We start from the raw sequence: 23,374 nt of genomic DNA on the forward strand, positions 1-23,374 counted from the left end.
ACGAGGGCTCCTCCACAGGTGGTATGTGCAATTTGCTTTCCTTTAAGATTTGAAAGTGCTTCATACTTAACAGGTGGATTTTGTTCCTTCCAAAATCAAGTTCTTGTTTAAGACAAGTTATTGATAAAGCATTTTCTTCTTGGTTATGTGGATTGCATTTAAAAACAACAAGAACATCCAGTCAATTTTATTACAAACAATTCAGCCTCCTACAGAGACCAGAAGCAAAGCAGCAAAACATGCCAGATTTCTAATACAACCAAAGGACTCAGGCTACATCCTTACTACAAGCTAAGGAAGGGATTCCCAACTTGCACAGACATTCTTACGCTTGCTCTCATCTGAGCTAGCACACTAAGAACGGTACTGGAGAGGCAGTAGCATGGGCAGCAGTGACGTGTGCTAGCAGCCCCAGTGATACCCAGGGGTTCAGGTAGGTTTGTGCACAGGGCAGTTAGCACATCTCTGCTGCCCACACTATCTCAGCTATGCTACTATTTTTAGCTTTGCTAGGTCAGATGAAAGCTAGACAGAGTATGTCTACACAAGCTGGGAATCACACCCCTAGCACGTAGTGTAGATACAGCCCAAGCTTAACCACCATACTTACCAGCAAACAGCTGCAATTCGCTTACAGGTGATCCACATTCTAACACTATGTGGACAGCTGTTGTGGATGGGACCCACCTGTGCCAGAACCATGTTCTAAGGACTATCGTATCTTAGCCTTGGCTCTGAACTAGGGATTCCTTTAGTGTTCTAACAAAGCTTGACCTGGCTACACTGCTTCTACTTCAGAGCCATTTAAGACACTTATTCATGGGTACAAAGCCTGAGCGAACTGGACAAAACATATCTTGCCCCAGGGGTGCTGGAACAATTTGTACAGTGCTGAGATCTATTGAACCAAACTGTAAACCCTATATATGACAGAAATCACTTCCAGGCAGCATATCCACCCCACTCCCTACCTCCCGCACTCCTATTTCCAGCACCTATGTTTGGTCCTATCTGATCTAGAAGGAGATAAAGTCTGAACCAATGAAGTGAAAAGCACCTACTGCTTCCTCACTCATTTATTTCAGGATCAGGCCATTAAACAGTGTGGTACCTTCAGTTCAAACCAAAAACATAACCACTGCCTATGCAGTATCTAAGTAATTATTATTCAAGTCCTTACTCTCTGAATATAATACAGAAGAAAATACAAATAGCCAGAAACTAAGATTATTTCATGGAAAGTAAGAAATGCTGCTATTCATTTCCATCTATGTGGTTAGAAGGAAATGTAAAGCAATGACTTGTGATTGATTACATTACCGGCAATTCCTCACACTAATAAATCCTGTGGTCCAGGATAACAATCTGAACCCCATTTCCACCAGAAACAAGCATCACGAATCACCAACTATCTGCACTTGTCTTGCAAATTAAGAGAGTCTTAAATCATATTATATGTTTTGTGCCCTACACAATTTAACTTTGGCTCTACTGTGTTGGTGCCGCCATTTGTATTAAAACTGATTTGTGAATAACTTCCTAAAGGAGGATTAATCATAGCTTCAGGTCTAACCAGAGCATACTATTAATTCAACCAATACCAAGGACCCAACAGGGCAACGTCCTGCATGACGTGTTCCCTCAAAAGATATTCAGTTTATATCTTTTATATAAATATGTATATACTGTTTATTACAAAAACCACTAATGGCTCAGTACTGTAAAGCATTTTCTCACTATGTAACATAATGCAGTACTTCGCAAAAAATATGTTTATAGAAACGAGCATTCAGCTCCAGGCCTTCCGTAAAAACAAAAAACAAAAAACACTCATCTGATAGTCATTAGGGAAGTAAAAAGATACTCAGATTATACGCATGTACACATACGCACTCTAATATGATAAAGCAAAAGTTATTTTTAACATTAGCAAGAAATCTGTAGCAATTAAACATATCTGGATTAAGTAAGGTACAAAGATATTTAAACTTACCTCATCAAGGCTGCTATCTTCTTTCTTCAAGGCTTTAAAATTAAAAAAAAAAAAAAGAAAGAAATCATTATGTCATGCATTTCAATGAATATAAAATAACTAACTCCGGGAATAAAAAGAGAAAAATAGAGTAACCTTTTTCTGTAGTAACAGAAAAGAACAGACTGGCCTGAATAACAATTTTATAATCAAAGTATCAAATTGTAAATTGAATGTAGAACTGCTCAGCATGTATCCGAGAAATATTTTTCATAAATATGTAAATCAAGTTGTCCTCTCAGGTTAAGGAAAACAGGAGTCTACAAATTTTTACTTTAATTCCTATTGAACACGAAAACACTTCACGGAGAGTCTGACTGAACTGCAGAAAGCCATGTGTAAAGCAGACCTATCACATACACCATAATAAATTCATTTCATACAGAACTCAACATTTCCAATACAACAGAGCATGCATTGTGACCAGTATTCATTATACTCTTCTATGGCTTACATTAAGATGACAGCACAGATCTCATATGATGATAGTGTATTTGCATGTAATAAACATCATCAGCCAAAGGTGAAGTCAAGATAGAAGAGGGATTTGGCGTGTGAAGCAGCGAGCCAAGGCAGAAAAAAATGGTGCGAGCAGTTTTGCGGCTCTGACAGAGGCTAATCCATTTGAAGCGTTTCATTGAAGCCTACTAGACACCTGCACTGAAATGTAAATGAAGTTAATTTCTTCAATTCGCTACTGGAACTGCATCAGCCTGCAGGCTAATGGATATATTTAATTTATGCACATATTGTGGTCACATCATCCAGAAACTGCATTCTGAAACTAATGAAAAACCACTACCTCCATGAGTTTGCTCTTTGATGACTACCTTGAACAGTTAAAACGAACCAAGTCATAGTACTGCTGGATTGGAGTATTTTTCACTGGTTTATATGTTTACAGTTAGCAGTTGAATGGTGAGAATTGTAGAGGTTTATGCTGCCCTAACATCTGGAACAATCTTCCTCTCCTCCTCCACTTAGTGCTCAGTTTCCTCCTTAAAATCACTCCCTCCAATCATCTCTCTTGGGTCTTGTCTACACTGGTGAAAATGAAATAAGGACTGAAGTAAAGACAAAAAGTTTATACATTGCAGCATTGCCAACCCCACATGTTCAAATATGAACCAGGCCCCAAAAAGTCATGAGATTCGGAGAATATATACACGTTTTCCATTCTTTTAATTTGATTTTGAGCCTGCAGGAGCACTTTAGTCATATTTTGAAAAAAAATCAGTGGAGAAAAACTTGACAAAATGAATCAGAATTCTTATGTAATCACAGGATTACAGGTGCTAGGGCTTCAACAAAAACACCAAATGTTACAAGTCTCATAATTGAATCATGGGCTGGCAAGCAACACGAATAACGTTGCTTGTGTTATGCTGAGAGTTGCCAACTTTCTAATAGTACAAACACCCTTGCCCTGCCCCTTCCCCGAGGCTCCGCCCCATCCTGTCCCTTCCCCGGGGCCCCACTCCCGCTCACTCCATCCTACCCCCTCTGTCACTCACTCTCCCTACCCTCACTCACTCGCTCATTTTCACCAGGCTGGGGCAGGGGAGCAGAAGGGGTGGAAAGGCTCCAGCTGGGGTTGCGGGCTCCAGGATAGGGCCAGAAATTAGGAATTCAGGGTGTGGGAAGGGGCTCTGGGTTGGGGTGTGGGGTCTGTGGTGGTGCCGAAGATGAGGGGTTTGGGGTGTAGTAGGGGGCTCCAGGCTGTGACAGGGGGTTGGGGCACAGGAGAGGGTGGGGGCTTTGGAAAGGAAGATTGGGTGTGGGGGGGGCTCAGGGCTGGGACTCAGGGTTGGGGTGCAGGCTCTGGGAGGGAGTTTGCAGATGGGGGCTCTGGTGTGGGGGTTGGGGATTGGGAGAGGGTGAGGGTGCAGGCTACGGGCAGTGCTCACCTCAGGCAGCTCCCCAGAAGGGGCGACATGTCCCTGGGCTCCAAGACAGACGCACGGCCAGGCAGCTCTGCGCGGTGCATGCTGCCCCCACAGCTCCCATTGGCTAGGAACTGCAATTGGCTGGGAACTGCAGAGCCAGCACTTGGGGCAGGAGCAGTACACTGAGCCCCCTGGCTGCACCTCCACCTAGGAGGCAAGGGACATATTGCTGCTTCCAAGGAGCCGCACGGAGGTAGGTAGGGAGCCTGCCTTACTCTGCTGCGCTGCCAACCAGACTTTTAACAGCCTGGTCAGCAGTGCTGACTGAAGCCCTTTTCAACCAGGTGTTCCAGTTGAAAACCAGACACCTGGCAACCCTAGTTATGCTGTATTCTGGATATTTTTCTATCTTGTCTTTAACTTTAATTCTATTTTAACTTTGACTGAAATGGATATTTAAGAATTGTTATATAGAGAAATCAAAATATGAGGATTTTCTTAGCCAGTAAAACTAAAACCCTTGACAATTCTCAGTTTGAGAGTGAAATTTTAATTAACAAATAGCTATCTGACCTAGGGTTGCCAGGCATCCAGTTTTCTACCGGAACACCTGGTCGAAAAGGAATCCTAGCTAAAAGCCCAGTTGGCAACAGAGCGGTGTAAGGCAGGCTCCTTGCCTACCTTGGCTCTGCACAGCTCCCAGAAGTGGCGACCACGTCCAGCTTCTAGGTGCAGGTGCAGCCACAGGGGCTCCGCACTCTGCCCCTGCCCCAAGCGCCAGATTCACAGCTCCCATTGGCCAGGAACTGTGGCCAATAGGAGCCGCGGGGGCGGCGCCTGCAGGCAGAGCACCTGGCCCCTCTGCAAAGGAGCAGGACACGGCTGCTTCCAAGAGGTGCCTGAAGCAAGCGCTACCCAGCTGGAGCCCCTACCTTGAACCCCTACACCAGCCCAGAGCCCTCTCAAGCACCCTCAACCCCTCATTTCTAGCCCCACACCAGAGCCCGCACCCCAAGCTGGAACCCGCACCCCTTCCCACATCCCAGCCCCCTGCCCCAGCCTAATGAAAGTGAGTGAGGGTGGGGGAGAGCGAGCGAGCGAGCAACAGAGGGGGGGATGAAGTGAGCGGGAGTGGGGCCTTGGAGAAGAGGCAGGGCAGTGGCCTGTTTGATGAAGTGAGCAGCCTCGGGGAAGCAGCGGGCCAAGGGTGTTTAGGTTTGTGCGCTTAGAAAGGTGGCAACCCTATTATAAAATGGCCACTCCAAAGGTGAATCACTAAAATGCAGATTTCATATAACTATATATGTTACATACAAATTATATGTTATTGCCTCATCATAATGGTAATTTTTTAAATAAAATGGCTCTGAAAATAAAAATGTTAATAGCTCACATACCTAAAAGTGAATTTGTAAACTATGTGAATTCTTATCAGCTGAAGTCATAAGCTTTATATTGACTATTAAATTCCCATTAAGCAGATATACTAAATGCTCAGAACTACAACATCGAAATTTTTATTTTAGTTCATTTTTTTCCAGCTGGAAATCAAAATAAGAACATAAAAAAACAAATAAAATACCATCGATTGAACAAGCTCCTTAACATACATTTTTGGTGCTAGACTACATACACTAGCATTAGCAGATGTCTTAAGTTATTTGTTTTAAAAGAACTTGATCATAAATATCTTCAAAATATGCTTTTAATCAATGCTTAAAGTAGCCTGAAAACTGTGTGCACAGGGGGTCTATCAATCTGGGAATAGCAGCTTTGGTAAGAGTGCTTTAGACTAGAGCATGCCCCCTTATGCAAACTGGCTCAATGCCTTGGGATCCACCCCCCCTACTTTAAGCACTGCCTTTAATTAATAATTTATGCATCTTACAGTTATTTCATTTTGATACATATTTAATCATCAATCCTCATACACTGTTAAAATACTAATGACAATGATTTGACTTGATTCTTTTAAACAACTGATTAGCATACTATATAGTCTATTAATTTAAGTGGATTCCATATTTTTCCTTATCAAACCAAGGAAATACGACTTTGTTCATAGAGGGTCAAATTAGTTTGCCAAGCCAGAGACAGCTACAAAACTGTCAATAGAAATCTATATCTTTAAAGAAACTAAGCATTACTTAACTATTTACATTTCTTAGAATATCATGAAAATTACAATCTTTTGGTAAGTGTATTGGTAATAAATTTTACAACCAAGATGTCCTTTCTACCGGTAGAAGGTTTCTGATATTTCAGACTGAGCAGACAGCGAATTCTGAACTTTTGCACTGAACAACTATTAGTTGTGCAACTGATTTAAGAATACTGAGTTCAGCACAGAAACAGTATGCATTTCTTTCAGTACACCACAGATCTCCACTGACCATCAGTAGACTACAAATGACAGTTCTTGTAGGATGAAAGTTGAGGGAAGGGCAATTTGGCATTAGACATTCACAACAATGAAATAGTTACTCAAGAGCGGGTACGCTAGAGAGTATGGGCCAGATCACAGCTACAGAGGGTGGGAAAAGCCAGCATAGCCAGATCTATGCCACGTTAGTCCCCAGAGGCAGTGGCTGAAGTGCACTGTGTTGCAATGATTCCAACTCACATAATGGCTCCTGAAACTGCTCTGATTTGTGCAGGGTCTGAAGCTGTCCCTGGATGCGTCCTGAGGATCAGGGGAGCATAAAGATGGTTTTAAGGCTCCATCCCTCACCAGGCGTACCAAGCAGAGCTCTGACACACCCAAGGATCAGGATCTCTAGGAAACTACTATCACCACTAAAAATGAAATAATTTGCATTAATATACTTACATTTTTTCTTTTGGGCGACAACTGATCACTGTTTAACATATTTTGCACACTGCAAACCACCACAAAGTCATAGTACTACATCTACAACAATATAATCAAAAAACTGAAGAGATCTTGAAGACATCCCCTCCTTCCCCCTGAGATTCAAGGGGCTCTGCTAACAGTGTTAACAGTTATGCATACTAACAAAAAAAATCAGTGAATGAGAACGTCAGATTTATATACACAGTTCTTAACAACTAGGGCTGTTTGATATGACAAACTCTCTCTGATAACTCTGAATTAGGGCTTTATAGTATGAAAACTATTCTGTTTGGTGACTAATTTCTGGAGAGTAGTTAGCCCTATACCACTAATATCTATTACAGAAAAAAAACTTTCAGTATTATACTGATTTCCTAAAAATAACTATACATTATGCTTTTACTGCTTTAGTGGGTTATGGTATGTGTCTAACTCCTGGGTTCAAACACAGTTTAAACATTTTATAATTTTTCACACAGTTACACTCACTGTGCTACTATACATTAACCCTATTATCCAATAATACCATCCAGAGCCCATGAAGAAGCTACAGTGAAAAACAAGAAAGTGAAGACTGTTCTTTTCACCTATCAAAAGTGTTCTTTAGAATATACATGCCATATCAGGAATTCAGCCTACGTTAGGGGAGCTGAAGGGTTCCAGAATGAAAAAGAACCCAAATTAGACCAGCATGAATATGATATTAACAATTTGATCTCACCAGGAAATTGCCAGAAAAAGGTGTAAGGCCATAAACAACAAAAGCCATTAAACTAACTGTTAAGACTCCTTCTAGAGCTGTTTTGCTTTCCTCTCGCGAGACTCAATGTATGAGTTAAGAATGTCAGTCTTAAACTTTGAATTTCCTGGTACGTCGGTTAAAGTTATTTAAATATAGAGGGGGTTTTTTTGTGTATGGCCATGAGTCGTACGGGAGTGACTAAGTCCAGACCCCATGCTGGTATATTAGAATGTTTTTCCTATAAATGGTATGGATTAGCAAGAAGGCCAAAATATCACTTACTTAGGATGGAAGAATCCAATGCACCGCTACAGACTAGGGACCGAATGGCTCGGCAGCAGTTCTGCGGAAAAGGACCTAGGGGTGACAGTGGACGAGAAGCTGGATATGAGTCAGCAGTGTGCCCTTGTTGCCAAGAAGGCCAATGGCATTTTGGGATGTATAAGTAGGGGCATAGCGAGCAGATCGAGGGACGTGATCGTTCCCCTCTATTCGACACTGGTGAGGCCTCATCTGGAGTACTGTGTCCAGTTTTGGGCCCCACACTACAAGAAGGATGTGGATAAATTGGAAAGAGTACAGCGAAGGGCAACAAAAATGATTAGGGGTCTAGAGCACATGACTTATGAGGAGAGGCTGAGGGAGCTGGGATTGTTTAGTCTGCAGAAGAGAAGAATGAGGGGGGATTTGATAGCTGCTTTCAACTACCTGAAAGGGGGTTTCAAAGAGGATGGCTCTAGACTGTTCTCAATGGTAGCAGATGACAGAACGAGGAGTAATGGTCTCAAGTTGCAATGGGGGAGGTTTAGATTGGATATTAGGAAAAACTTTTTCACTAAGAGGGTGGTGAAACACTGGAATGCGTTACCTAGGGAGGTGGTAGAATCTCCTTCCTTAGAGGTTTTTAAGGTCAGGCTTGACAAAGCCCTGGCTAGGATGATTTAACTGGGACTTGGTCCTGCTTTGAGCAGGGGGTTGGACTAGATGACCTTCTGGGGTCCCTTCCAACCCTGATATTCTATGATTCTATGATCAGACCAGCTGTATGTGGAACAATTTCAAGAGTAAGGATTATTTTAACAACAAAATTACCTAAATGCACATCTACCCTGTGGAGCACACTGGACTACTGTAAACAAAACATAACTTTTGCATCAAAAACCAAGTCAAAGAGCCCAAGGGAACCAAAAGGTCCTTTTATTTATTACTGAAAGAGAAATGGAGAGATAAAGTTGCAATACATCTTGTACTCAGAAACACGGAAAAGCAGTAGGTGTAAACTCCAAAACAGATGTAATTCAACATAAAATGTATGGCAGTTCAAGCCACCATTACATGAAGACTTGTAATGGTGCAGCGGCAGTCAAAAAAGCGAACAGAATATTGGGAATCATCAAGAAAGGGATAGATAATAGGACAGAAAATATCATATTGCCTCTATATAAATCCATCGTACGCCCACCCTTGAATACTGCATGCAGATGTGGTCGCCTCATCTCAAAAAAGATATATTGGAATTGGAAAAGGTTCAGAAAAGGGCAACAAAAATGATTAGGGGTATGGAACAGCTTCCTTATGATGAGAGATTAATAAGAATGGGACTTTTCAGCTTGCAAAAGATGCAACTAAGGGCGGATACGAAAGAGGTCTACAAAATCATGAGTGGTATAGAGAAAATGTTATTTACTCCTTCTCATAATACAAGAACAAGGGGCCACCAAATTAAATTAATAGGTAACAGGTTTAAAATAAACAAGAAAGTATTTTTTCACGCAACGCACTGTCAACCTCTGGAATTCCTTGCCAGAGGGTGTTGTGAAGGCCAATACTACAATGGGGTTCAAAAGGGAGCTAGATAGGTCCATCAATGGCTATTAGCCAGGATGGGCAGGAATTGTGTCCCTAGCTTCTGTTTGCCAGAGGCTGGGATTGGGTGACAGGGCATGGATCACTTGATTACCTGTCCGTTCATTCATAGATATTAAGGTCAGAAGGGACCATTATGATCATCTAGTCTGACCTCTTGCACAATATAGGCCACCGAATCTCACCCACCCACTCCTGCAATAAACCTCTCACCTATGTCTGAGCTACTGAAGACCTCAAATCATGGTTTAAAGACTTCAAGGTGCATAGAATCCTCCAGCAAGTGACTTGTGCCCCACACTGCGGAGGAAGGCGAAAACCCCCCAGGGCCTCTTCCAATCTGCCCTGGAGGAAAATTCCTTCCTGACACCAAATATGGCGATCAGCTGAACCCTGAGCATGTGAGCAAGATTCACCAGCCAGATACCCAGGAAAGAATTTTCTGTAGTAACTCAGATCCCACCCCATCTAACATCCCATCACAGGCCATTGGGCCTATTTACCATGAATAGTTACAGATCAATTAGTTACCAAAATCATGTTATCCCATCATACCTTCTCCTCCATAAATTTATCGAGTTTAATCTTGAAGCCAGATAGGTCTTTTTCCCCCACTGCTTCCCTTGGAAGGCTGATCCAGAACTTCACTCCTCTGATGGTTAGAATCTTCATCTAATTTCAAGTCTACACTTCCCAAAGGCCAGTTTATATCCATTTATTCTTGTGTCCACAATGGTACTGAGCTTAAATAATTCCTCTCCCTCTCTGGTATTTATCCCTCCGATATATTTATAGAGACCAATCATATCTCCCCTCAGCCTTCTTTTGGTTAGGCTAAACAAGCCAAGCTCCTTAAGTCTCCTTTCATAAGACAAGTTTTCCATTTCTCGGATCACCCTAGTACCCCTTCTCTGTACCTGTTCCAGTTTGAATTCGTCCTTCTTAAACACGGGAGACCAGAACTGCACACAATATTCCAGGTGAAGTCTCACCAGTGCCTTGTATAACGGTACTAACACATCCTTATCTCTACTGGAAATACCTCGCCTGATGCATTTCAAGACCGCATTAGCTTTTTTTCACAGCCATATCACACTGGCAGCTTGTAGTCATCCTATGATCAACCAATACTCCAAGGTCCTTCTCCTCTTCCGTTACTTCTATTTGATGCGTCCCCAGCTTATAACTAAAATTCTTGTTATTAATCCCTAAATGCATGACCTTACACTTCTCACTATTAAATTTCATCCTATTACTATTACTCCAGTTTACAAGGTCATCCAGATCCTCCTGTATAATATCCCGGTTCTTCTCTAAATTGGCAATACCTCCCAGCTTTGTATCGTCCGCAAACTTTATTAGCACACTCCCACTTTTTGTGCTGAGGTCAGTAATAAAAAGATTAAATAAGATTGGTCCCAAAACCGATCCCTGAGGAACTCCACTGGTAACCTCCCTCCAGCTTAACAGTTCACCTTTCAGTATGACCCCCTGTAGTCTCCCCTTTAACCAATTCCTTATCCACCTTTCAATTTTCAAATTGAACCCCATCTTTTCCAATTTAACTAATAATTCCTCATGTGGCTCCGTATCAAACGCCTTACTGAAATCTAGGTAAATTAGATCCACTGCATTTCCTTTGTCTAAAAAAAAAAAAAATCTTACTTTCTCAAAGAAGGAGATCAGGTTGGTTTGGCACGATCTACCTTTTGTAAAACCATGTTGTACTTTGTCCCATTTACCATTGACCTCCTTAACTACTTTCTCCTTCAAAATTTTTTCCAAAACCTTGCATACTACAAATGTCAAACTAATAGGCCTGTAGTTACCCGGATCACTTTTTTTTTTTCCTTTCTTAAAAATAGGAACTATGTTAGCAATTCTCCAGTCATACAGTACAACCCCTGAGTTTACAGATTCATTAAAAATTCTTGCTAATGGGCTTGAAATTTCATGTGCCAATTCCTTTAATATTCTTGGATGAAGATTATCTAGGCCCCCCGATTTACGCCCCCCATTAAGCTGTTCGAGTTTGGCTTCTACCTCAGGTATGGCAATATCTACCTCCATATCCTCATTCCCATTTGTCATGTTACCATTATCCCTAAGATCCTCATTAGTCTCATTAAAGAATGAGGCAAAGTATTTGTTTAGATATTGGGCCATGCCTAGAGGATCCTTAACCTCCATTCTATCCTCAGTATTTAGCGTTCCCACTTCTTTCTTTGTTTTCTTCTTATTTATATGGCTATAGAACCTTTTGCCTTTGGTTTTAATTCCCTTTGCAAGGTCCAACTCTACATGACTTTTAGCCTCTCACTTTATCCCTACATGTTCTGACCTCAATTAGGTAGCTTTCCTTGCTGATCCCTCCCATCTTCCACTCCCTGTATGCTTTCTGCTGCTTCTTAATCATCTCTCCGAGATGCCTGGTCTACAACTCCTGCCTATGAATTTTTTCCCTTTCTGATAGCTTCTGCAGCTTTGACTTGAAGTAATCCCAGACCTCCTCCGCCTTTAGATCCATAAATTCTTCAGTCCAATCCGCTTCCCTAACTAATTTCCTTAATTTTTAAAAAAGTCAGCCCTTTTGAAATCAAAAACCCTAGTCGCAGATTTATTTTTGTTTATCCTTCCATTCAGTTTGAACTGAATTAGCTCAATCACTTGAGCCAAGGTTGTCCTCTAAAACCATTTCTTCTATGAGGTCCTCACTACTCACCAAAATTAAATCTAAAATGGCATCCCCTCTAGTCAGTTCAGCAACTACTTGATGAAGGAATCCATCAGCTATCGCATCTAGGAAAATCTGAGCCCTATTATTATTACTAGCACTGGTCCTCCAGTCTATATCTGGGAAGTTAAAGTCTCCCATGATCACGCAGTTTCCATTAGTATTTACTTTATTAAAAACATTAAAAAGGGCTCTATCCATATCCAAATTAGATCCTGGAGATCTATAGCACACCCCAAGCGCTATCGTAGGAGAGGCTTTACTAGTTATCTTCCCCAATGTGATTTTTGCCCAGACAGACTCTGTCTTATCCATTCCATCGCTTCTTATTTCTTTACATTCTACCTCATCATTGATATACAATGTTACTCCACCACCTTTACCTTTATTTCTGTCTTTCCTAAAGAGCACATACCCTTCAATACCTGTACTCAAATCATGACTACTATTCCACCATGTTTCTATTATCCCTATAATATCTGGTTTCACTTCCTGCACCAGTAGCTCTAGTTCTTCCATTTTGTTACCTAGGCTCCTCCGCATTGGTATACAAACATCTTCATTTTTGCTGTTTCGCTTCACTCACGTTCTTTACCCGATTAGGCACGGACATTCTACAGCCAGCATGACCTATTAGACTGGTATCCACACTGCCCTTCCTCCTTATGTCCATTCTCCTACCCACAGCTGTATCCTTTCTTACTTTGTTTTCTTCCCTCTCAATGCTAAAATCCGGCGTGGAGATTACCTGGACGTCTCCCAACCATCTCCCTCAAATTCCTAGTTTAAAGCTCTCTATCAGTTGTGTCAGCCTCCATCCTAGAAGGTTATTTCCCTCCCTTCGCAGATGAAGTCCATCCCAAGAGACCTGTCCTCTGTCCATGAATGCCTCCCAGTGGCCATACATCCCAAAGCCCTCCTTATAGCACCACTACCTGAGCCATCTATTGATCGTCATAATCTTGTCACACCTTTGTTGCCCTTCTCTAGGAACAGGCAGAATCCCACTAAAGATCACCTGAGCCTCAATTTCCTTAAACGTCTTCCCCAGTCTGGCATTGTCTCCCTTGATACGTTCCAGTGAGAGTCTAGCCGTATCATTTGTTCCCACATGAAGGCCGATCAGTGGATTCTTTCCCACTCCCTTTAGGATCCTCTTCAACCTCAGGTCCCTTATCTTAGCACCAGGTAGAAGCACACACTTCTGTTCTCTGGATCAGCTCTGGTTACAGACCTGTCTATTCTTCTCAGCAAGAAGTCCCCGATCACACTGACCTGCCTTTTCCTGGTGACGGTGCGATTCTCTGGTCTATCCCCTATTCCCTCTGGCTGCAAGTTCTTTCCATTCCTATTCTCCCTTGTAATCCTCTTCAACCCATCCTGTACCCTCCTGTGGCTCATATTTGGTGTAGTCTCCATTGATTCTTCCCCTTTTCCTATAGGACAAGCCACTCTTCTCTTCTTCCTTGCCCTTCCACCTTCAGTGACCACCTGCTGAGCCCCTTCTTCACTTTTCAACTCTGCAAACCTTTTCTTGAGCTCTGTTTCTCCTTCACTAGCCCGTCTTTTCCTCTACCTGGTTCTCTTAGTCACATGCTTCCACTGTCCATTTTCTTCACCGAGCGGTCTCCCCTCAGAGTTCTTTGATCCTGCTTCCATTTGCAAGTCTGAGCTTTTCCCTTCATCCGCCTCATGTCTTTGCTCCATCATCTGCTCGAAACCCCTTCTAAACTCAACCAGACTTTCCACCTGCGTCTCCAATCCTCAGATCTTTTCTTCCATCAGTTCCATCAGGTGGCACTTCATGCAGATGAAACTCTTTTCAGGTACCCCCTCCAGGATCATGTACATACTGCAGCTTCCACAACCAGTCATCTTCATTGTGTCTTCCACTACATGGGTCACCCCCACTGCTGCCTCTGTATCTATCATAGCCTTCCCACCTAAATCCTGTTAATCTGGAAAACACAAACCACACCAAAACCCCCACTACCTACAAATACCTTCTCCTCTAACAGAGCTGCCACTCAAACTCCCGTTTACAGCTCTGTTTGCTGGCTTCTGTGCCGCTGCAGCTGTCTGTGCCGCTGCCTGACTGGCTGGCTACCTTTATAGGACCCCTAGTCAGAGAAGCCCCGCCCCCTAATCAGGGCTCAGCTTCTCTCCCAGCACAAATACAAGCCTCTACACACACACACACACACACACACTACAAATACAAAACCAAGTACCAATACCTTCTCCTCCAACAGAGCTCCCACTCAAACCCCGCTGTTTACAGCTCTGTTTGCTGTCTCCTGTGCCGCTGCAGCTGTCTGATTCCCTTTGGGGCACCTGCCACTGGCCACTGTCAGAGGACAGGATACTGGGCTTTATGGACCTTTGGTCTGACCCAGTATGGCTGTTCTTATGTTCTTAAGAGAAGACCTGGGTATTAGAGTAAGCTCAGGCAACTGCCCCACATGCTGATGCCAACCCAAAGAATCAATGTACGATAATGCACATACAGTCACTGTTCTTGTAATAGCCATTACCATTGCCAAAACATTTTATTAGTAGACTTGGGTCTTTGTATATTTAATTTACTTGGACCAAGTTTTTGAAAAAAGGTTCTAAATTTAAGCTCCTCAGTAAGGCCTGATCCAAAGCCCAATAAACTCAACTGGAGTCTTTCTACTGAATTCAGCGAACTCTGGATCAGGCTCAATGGGTTTGTCTGCACTGCATTGTTAACCTGGGCTTACAACTGCTGGACCCGGTTTCTAGCAACTGTGCTAAGATGTCCATACTTCACCAAATAGACTGACAGGGGTCTACAGCCTGAGCTGCGTCACACTATAAAATGACGGGGCTTGGACTCAAGTCACAGCACTTCTGCCCGATGTTCAGAAGACTCAAGTGGGAAATAAAATTTTTTTGGAAGTTAGCCCCCTTGGGCCCTGATCTTGCAAAAGACTTAGAGTCAATGGGACTTCTCACAATACATTAAGTTAATCTTGTGCTTAAGTCTTTGCAGGATTAGGGTTTTATTTAAGAAACTAACTTTAGACACCCATTTTAAAAAAAAACAAAACTTAGTCTTGGTTTCTTAAAAAGCAAAACTTCCATGGTTATATATTTTAACTATTATCTACTTGATCAATCAGGTCCACCAAATACATAATTATGCTTTTTATTTTTTAAAAAGCATATTACTAGCTCTGGACATGTGTGATTATACAAACACTATTTTCATATGGGGATACAAGGATTTATGACAGGGATGTAAATATTTGCTCCAAACTTGGAACTTAGCATTCCTCCTGGTATCATTTTCTCCTTTATAAATATGAATGTCACAGGAAGACAAAGGAAAGGTGTTGTCTGGATTCAGATGCTTTCTTCCACTTAAAAGCCTGCAGTTCTTAAATATTAGGGTTTGTAAGGAGTTGATTTGCAATACACAGACCAAAAATTACGGCACCAGTATACTGTCTATCATCCTCTTGATGTAACTGTAGTAGATTCACATCACACGGACACTATATGCCACATTCTCTCCTACATTCAGGCCACTTCACATTGCACTACTGGCACAAAGCAACTTTAAAACTAGCATAGCCAGTCACAATGGGATCAGACCACTGTGTGGGAATTGTCTGGTGAATCAAAAAGAAAAGGAGTACTTGTGGCACCTTAGAGACTAACAAATTTATTAGAGCGTAAGCTTTCATGAGCTACAGCTCACTTCATCAGATGCATTTGGTGGAAAATACAGTGGGGAGATTGATATACACACACAGAGAACATGAAACAATGGGTTTTATCATACACACTGTAAGGAGAGTGATCACTTAAGATGAGCCATCACCAGCAGCGGGGGGGGGGGGGGGGGGGGAAGGAGGAAAACCTTTCATGGTGACAAGCAAGATAGGCCATTTCCAGCAGTTAACAAGAACATCTGAGGAACAGTGGGGGGTGTGGGGTGGCGGGGAGAAATAACATGGGGAAATAGTTTTACTTTGTGTAATGACTCATCCATTCCCAGTCTCTATTCAAGCCTAAGTTAATTGTATCCCGTTTGCAAATTAATTCCAATTCAGCAGTCTCTCGATGGAGTCTGTTTTTCAAGTTTTTTTTGTTGAAGGATAGCCACCCTCAGGTCTGTAATCGAGTGACCGGAGAGACTGAAGTGTTCTCCTACTGCTTTTTGAATATTATAATTCTTGATGTCCGATGTGTGTCCATTTATTCTTTTACATAGAGACTGTCCAGTTTGACTAATGTACATGGAAGAGGGGCATTGCTGGCACATGATGGTATATATCACATTGGTAGATGTGCAGGTGAACGAACCTCTGATAGTGTGGCTGATGTGATTAGGCCCTATGATGGTGTCCCCTGAATAGATATGTGGACACAGTTGGCAACGGGCTTTGTTGCAAGGATAGGTTCCTGGGTTAGTGGTTCTGTTGTGTGGTGTGTGGTTGCTGGTGAATATTTGCTTCAGATTGGGGGGCTGTCTGTAAGCAAGGACTGGCCTGGGAATGGATGAGTCATTACACAAAGTAAAACTATTTCCCCATGTTATTTCTCCCCCCCACCCCACCCCACCCCCCACTGTTCCTCAGATGTTCTTGTTAACTGCTGGAAATGACCTACCTTGCTTGTCACCATGAAAGGTTTTCCTCCTTTCCCCCCGCCCTGCTGCTAGTGATGGCTCATCTTAAGTGATCACTCTCCTTACAGTGTGTATGATAAAACCCATTGTTTCATGTTCTCTGTGTGTGTGTGTGTATATAAATCTCACCACTGTATTTTCCACCAAATGCATCTGATGAAGTGAGCTGTAGCTCACGAAAGCTTATGCTCTAATAAATTTGTTAGTCTCTAAGGTGCCACAAGTACTCCTTTTCTTTTTGCGAATACAGACTAACACGGATGCTACTCTGAAATCTGGTGAGACAGTGCATAATGGCTGTGACCTTACCCCCATCTCCACTGTCAGGGTAAGAGGCATGACAAGGGGAATTCGGTATGTCTGCACCCAGTGATCCGAGATTGCCACTCAGGGCCATTGGCAAACAGCGTGATTTAGAGCAGCCAGGGGCCCACTCTAGTGCTCAGCAGCTCTGAATTATGGGAGAACAAAGACAGCTTAAATTAAGACACTTTTGCATGCCTCCCAAACTGCTCTGCTCCCCCTTTTGGCTGCAGTCAACGACTATTTTTATGCTATTTGTGTGAACTAAAAATGAGATACTCGATGTAGACACCACACCAAAAATAATCACAGAAATGTAGGACTGAAAGAGACCTTGATAGGTCATCCAGTCCAGTTCCCTGCACTGAGGCAAGACTAAATATTATCTAAACCAGTGGTTCTCAAACTTATTTGATCAGGCCCCCTTTCTTTGTACTGTAGTTGTTTACACCCCCTCCACCCACCCACAAGTACATATACCACCACCCAGCTCTCAAGACAGAGCAGAGAGAAGCAGCTGCTGGCCAGGTGCCCAGCTCTGAAGGCAGGGATGTGCCAGCAGCAGCACATAAGTAAGGGAAGCAATGTGAAAAGTGATATTTGTCAATATCAATTTTCATAGCGGACTTAGCGCCCCATTGCCACCCTTGCTTTTGAGCTGCTGCTGCCACCCTGGAGGTGACAGCGAGAGCCCTGCCACCTCCAGGTGAGGGATCAGGAGGGGGCAGGGTGAGAGGAGAGCCCGAGCCTGGGTGCCGGGCTCCAGCAGTCAGCCCCTGGGCGGCAGGGCTCTGGCTAGCCTCTTCATCCCCACCTCCTGGTTACGCATGACCCTTCTGCATAAGCCCCTGCCACCCAGCGCTGATAGCCAGAGCTCTTTAAAAAAATAAATAAATAAAAAACAGAGCTCGCACCTCCCTTGGAAGGCCTGTCCCATAGTTTGAGAACCACTCATCTAGACCAGGGGTGGGCAAACTTTTTGGCCTACGGGCCACATCTAGGTATTGTATGGCGGGCCATGAATGCTCACAAAATTGGGGGTTGGGGTGTCTGAGAGGGTAAGGACTCTGGGGTGGGGCCAGAAATGAGGAGTTCAGGATGTGGGAGGGGGCTCCAGACTGGGGCAGGGGGTGAGGGATCCGGCTAGGGTTGGGATGCAGGAATGTGCTCTGGACTGGGACTGAGGGGTTTGGAGGGCAGGAGGGGAATCAGGGCTAGAGCAGGGGCGCTGGATGGGGTCAGGGGTGCAGGCTCAGGGTGGCGCTTACCTCAAACAGCTCCCGGAAGCAGCAGCATGTCCCCTCTCTGGCTCTTCTGCAGAGGCGCAGCCAAGCAGCTCTGCATGCTGTCCAGTCCACAGGAGCCACCTCTGCATCTCCCACTGGCTGCAGTTCCTGGCCAATGGGAGCTGCAGAGCCGGCGCTTGGGGCAACATACGGAGCCCCCTGACTGCCCCTATGCGTCGGAGCCAGAGGACACGCCGCTGCTTCCGGGAGCCACGTGGAGCCATGGCACACATGGTGCAGGACGAGCCCCGGACCCTGCTCCCCGGCAGGAGCTCAAGGGCTGAATTAAAACGTCTGAAGGGCCAGATGTGGTCCCCAGGACATAGTTTGCCCACCCCTGATCTAGACCATCCTTGATAGTTTTTTAAGAACAGGTTAGATAAACACCTAACAGAGATTCCACAACTTCCCGAGGTAATTTGTTCCAGTGCTTAACTACCCTTACAGTTAGGAAGTTTTTCCTACTATCTAACCTGAAACTGCCTTGCTGCAATTTAAGCCCACTGCTTCTTGTCCTACCCTCAGTGGTTAAGGAGAACAATTTAACACCCTCTTCTTAAAAGCAACCTTTTACGTCATCATGCCCCCCTCAGTCTTCTCTTCTCCAGAAAAAACAAACCCATTTTTTCCCCAGCTTCCTTCAGAGGTCATGTTTTCTAGACCTTTAACAATTTTTGTTGCTCTCCTTTGGACTTTCTCCAATTTGTCTACACCTTTCCTGAAGTGTGGTGTCCAGAACTAAACACAGTACTCCAGCTGAGGCCTCACTGGGGCTGAGTAGAGCAGAATTACTACTTCTCGTGTCTTGCTTACAACACTCCTGCTAACACATCCCAGAATGATATTTGCTTTTTTAGCAACAGTATTACACTGTTGACTCTCATTTAGTTTGTGATCCATTTTAACCCCCAGATCCTTTTCTGCAGTACTCCTTCCTAGGCAGTCATTTTCCATTTTGTATTTGTGCATTCGTCCTTATTGAATTTCATCCCATTTATTTCAGACTATTTCTCCAGTTTGTCAAGATCATTTTGAATTCTAATTCTGTCCTCGAAAGCGCTTGCAATCGCTCCCGATTTGGTGGTATCTGCACATTTTCTAAGAGTATTTTCTATGCCATTATGAATCATTTATGAAGATATTGAATAGAACCAGACCCAGACAGATCCCTACAGCAATGGTTCTCAAACAGGGGTACGTGTACCCCTGGGGATACTCAGAGGTCTTCTCAACTCATCTAGCTATTTGTCTAATTTTACAACAGGCCACATAAAAGCGCTAGCAAAGTCAGTTCAAACTAAAGTCATTGTCTCTCTTAAATTTAATTTATACTGCTCTTTATATACATTGAAATGTAAGTACAATATTTATATTCCAATTGATTTATTTTATAATTATATGGTCAAAATGAGAAAGTAAGCAATTTTGCAGTACTAGTGTGCTGTGACACTTCTGTATTTTTATGTCTGATTCTGTAAGCAAGTAGTTTTTAAAATGAGGTGAAACTTGGGGATACGCAAGACTAATCAGATTCTTGAAAGGAGCTACAGTAGTCTGGAAAGGTTGAGAGCCACTGCTCTACGGGACCCCCACTTGATATGCCCTTCCAGCTTGACTATGAACTATTGATAACTACTCTCGGAGTATAGTTTTCCAACCATTTATGCATCCATCTTATAATAGGTTCATCTAGTCTATATTTCCCTAGTTTATGAGAAGATCATACGAGACAGTATCAAAAACCTTACTAAAGTTGAGATATCTCACATCTACTGCTTCCTCCCCATGCACAAGGCTTACTATCCTGTCAAGGAAAGCTATTACGTTGATTTGACATGATTTGTTCTTGACGAATTCATGTTGACTGTTAGTTGTTATCTTCCAGGTTTTTACAAACTGATTATTTACTCCACTGTCTTTCTGAGTACCAAAGTTAAGCTGACAGGACTACAATTCCCTGGGTTGTCCTTATTCCCCTTTTTATAAAAGGGAAAATATAGTACTCTTTCCCAGTCCTCTGGGATCTCTCCTGTCCTCCATAAGCTCTCAAAGATAATCGCTAATGGCTTAGAGATCTCTTCAGCCAGTTCCTTAAGAATTCTAGGATGTATTTTATCAGGCCCCACTTACTTAAAGACATCCAATTTGCTTAATTCTTAATTTGTTCTTTCCCTATTGTAGCCTCAGATCCTACTACATTTACACTGATGTTCGTTATGTCAGTTGTTCAATCACTGCTAACCTTTTTGGTGAAAACAAAAAAGGCATTCAACCCTTAGTCATTGCTGCATTTTCTGTTATTGTCTTTCCCTCCTTATGATTAATGGACCTACCCTGTCTTTAGTCTTCTTCTTACCTCTAGTGTATTTGTAAAATGTTTTCGGCATTTATGCCCCAAGCTAGTTTAATCTCATTGTGCATCTTGGCTTTTCTAGTTTTGTCCCAACGTGCTCGTGTTTTTATGTATTATGCCAAAGATATAAAATGTCAATCTGAATGAAAAATATTGAAGTGCAGAGAACAATGACAAAGAATTCCAAGAAGATCAGTAAATAATTTTTAAGACTAAACAACCTGATGCCAAAAAGAAAATTGGATAGTAATACCAGGAGATAAGGTCAGCAATACAAGGTATAACATGCTATCTCAACACGTTTTACATCAGCAAAAGAATGACAGGATTTAGCAGCAAGAGATAGACAGACTTCTTTTGTTTAGTCTCCTTAACTATCGCTCACTTCATCAGATGCATCCGATGAAGTGAGCTGTAGCTCATGAAAGCTTATGCACAAATAAATTTGTTAGTCTCTAAGGTGCCACAAGTACTCCTTTTCTTTTTGCGAATACAGACTAAACACGGCTGCTACTCTGAAACCTGCTTAACTATCATCATCTGCTTTCCGACCTCATGCCTCAGCCTTAAGGGAATGTTGTCTGGTGGTGTATTTTTTAACAAACATTTTACCTGTTGGACAAACATTAAAAGTAATTTACTTTTCTACTAGATGTGCTTTTTTTTTTGGTCTAGATCTCTCAGTGTGGCATTGAAAGCAGACTAGTCAATTTTAATTTTATTTCTTTTCAGTCAATTCAATTGCAGGCTCATGCTGTAGCATCTGAGTTTCAGAAGGTACTGAGAAATCTTTGTTAGTTTTCAAACATCTATAGAAACACTCATTATCTATAGGAACACTATCTACAGAACACTGCTAGAGTTTTTCAATTTTGTAAAACACAATGCATAGCAGCTTTGTAAAACACAATGGTACTTGATAAGGAGTTAGACAGGCAGAAAGAATCTTTACTTATAGAGCACAATTTCAGTTTAGTGTCTATCAGGCAAACTGCATCCCAAATTACTTTGCAGAGCTAAATAATATATTTACAGAGATAACAAAATTAAAGCAGAGGGAGAGAAAAATTAGGAGATAGAGGCCTGAGAAAAAAGATGGCATGAGGTAGGCTGAGGCCAGGAAGTATAAGAAAGCTAACACATAACTAAATCTGATCCTCTAGGTGTAAGAAAGTAATTCTACCAGTTCCATACCACTTCCTTTTGTCACCTATGTTACAAGACATCCTTGTAATGAAAAATGCATCCAATGAAGTGAGCTGTAGCTCACGAAAGCTTATGCTCAAATAAATTTGTTCGTCTCTAAGGTGTCACAAGTACTCCTTTTCTTTTTGCGAATACAGACTAACACGGCTGCTACTCTGAAAAAAAGACATCCTCAGTGTACTGTAGGGAAACAGACAAGCGATGCCAATGGCCTGGACTGACCCCACAAGCCCCTTCCAGCTCTGCTCACTTATTAGTCAGATCTCTCTCTCCTTGTAGGCAGTGTTATTGTAGCCCTGTTGGTCCCAGGATGTTAGAAAAACAAGGTGGGCAATATATTTTCTTGGACCAACAGAAGAACTCTGTGTGGCTCCAAAGCTTGTCTCTTCCACCAGCAGAAGTTGATCCTATTAAAGAGATTAGCTCAACCATCTTGTCCCTCTCTCCATCCCTCCAGTTCGTTTCATTACAAAAGGAGGGGCTGGAGTTTACAGCCGTGACTCTTTAGGGATGAAGGGCCAAGTCCTGTAGCCCCCAAGTAGGCTAAGCTCCCTGGGATGTGATCGCCCCCCCCCCCCCACGAGGTCTCCTGCCAAGGGGAGGGTTCCCCGTGGGCGTGGGCCGCACGCGTGGATGCCAGGATGCCCCCACAGGCGCCGGGGCCAGAGGCGGCGGCGGCGGCCGGGGACCCGACTCACCTATTCGGCTGAAACTCTCCGACAAAGTTCTCCGCAACTTTTTCATCCTGCTGCTTTTCTCGGCGGACTGCGCGTCCAGCATGGCACAGCTCGGCGGCGCCGGCCCAGCGCGGGCGGGCGGGAGGGAGGGAGGAGCCCGGTCGCCCGCCGCCCCCCGGCTCCCCTCGCCGCGGGACCCCCGCCGCCGCTCACACCGCCGGGGAGGGAGCGCGACGCGGTGCCCGGGGCAGGCTCATCGCCTCCCGTCGGGGCTCCGGAGCCGGCCCGGGCGGGGCGGGGCGCAGCCGGGGGGGGGGGGCAGCTCGGAGCGGCGGGGGTGCCCCGAGGCGCGCGGGAGAAGGAGGCAGCGCTGGCCGGGTGCCGCCGGCTGCTCGGACCCGCCCCGGTGAGCGCAGCAGCAGCGGCGGCCGCGTCCCCGCCAGCTCCGAGCCGGGCGGCAACTCCGGCGGCCTCCGCTGCGCCGCCCCCGGCTCCGCGCTCCCGCCCCCGCTCGCCTCGCTGATTGGCCGCGGGAGCCCGGCCGGGAGAGCGCGGGGGCGGGGGCGGGGGCGCGGGCTGGCCGGCAGGGGCGGGGCTGGGGACCAGGCTGCTGGGTGCGGGGGGGGAGGGGGGGATCCAGGGTGCGTTGGTGGGACCAGGCTGATGGATGCGGGGCCCGGGGTGGAGGCTGCGGGGTCCGGAGAGGGGGGGGGTTGGTGGGTCCAGGGGGTGGGGGTCGGTGGGTCCAGGCTGCTGGAGTCACTGTGGATCCTTC

General features: G+C 44.1%; 1 protein-coding gene across 2 annotated transcripts in view; it reads right to left on the reverse strand.

The window, feature by feature from the left end:
* CDK14 (cyclin dependent kinase 14) overlaps positions 1 to 23,075 on the reverse strand; it is a 512,169-nt gene extending 489,094 nt beyond the window's left edge. The window contains exons 1-2 of one of the 2 annotated variants that reach the window (XM_038392686.2): positions 22,621 to 23,071; positions 1,994 to 2,025 (exon numbers count right to left, since the gene is read on the reverse strand). In XM_038392686.2, coding sequence (XP_038248614.1) covers positions 1,994 to 2,025; positions 22,621 to 22,702 — 114 coding nt within the window. In that variant the 5' untranslated portion in view covers positions 22,703 to 23,071. Of the gene's footprint in view, positions 1 to 1,993; positions 2,026 to 22,620 lie in introns of both variants that reach the window. The other variant, XM_043509346.1, reaches the window with a different exon arrangement.
* Between the last annotated feature and the right edge of the window lie 299 nt (positions 23,076 to 23,374).

This window comes from Dermochelys coriacea, chromosome 2 (assembly GCF_009764565.3).
Source record: "Dermochelys coriacea isolate rDerCor1 chromosome 2, rDerCor1.pri.v4, whole genome shotgun sequence".
Classification (NCBI taxonomy): domain Eukaryota; kingdom Metazoa; phylum Chordata; order Testudines; family Dermochelyidae; genus Dermochelys; species Dermochelys coriacea.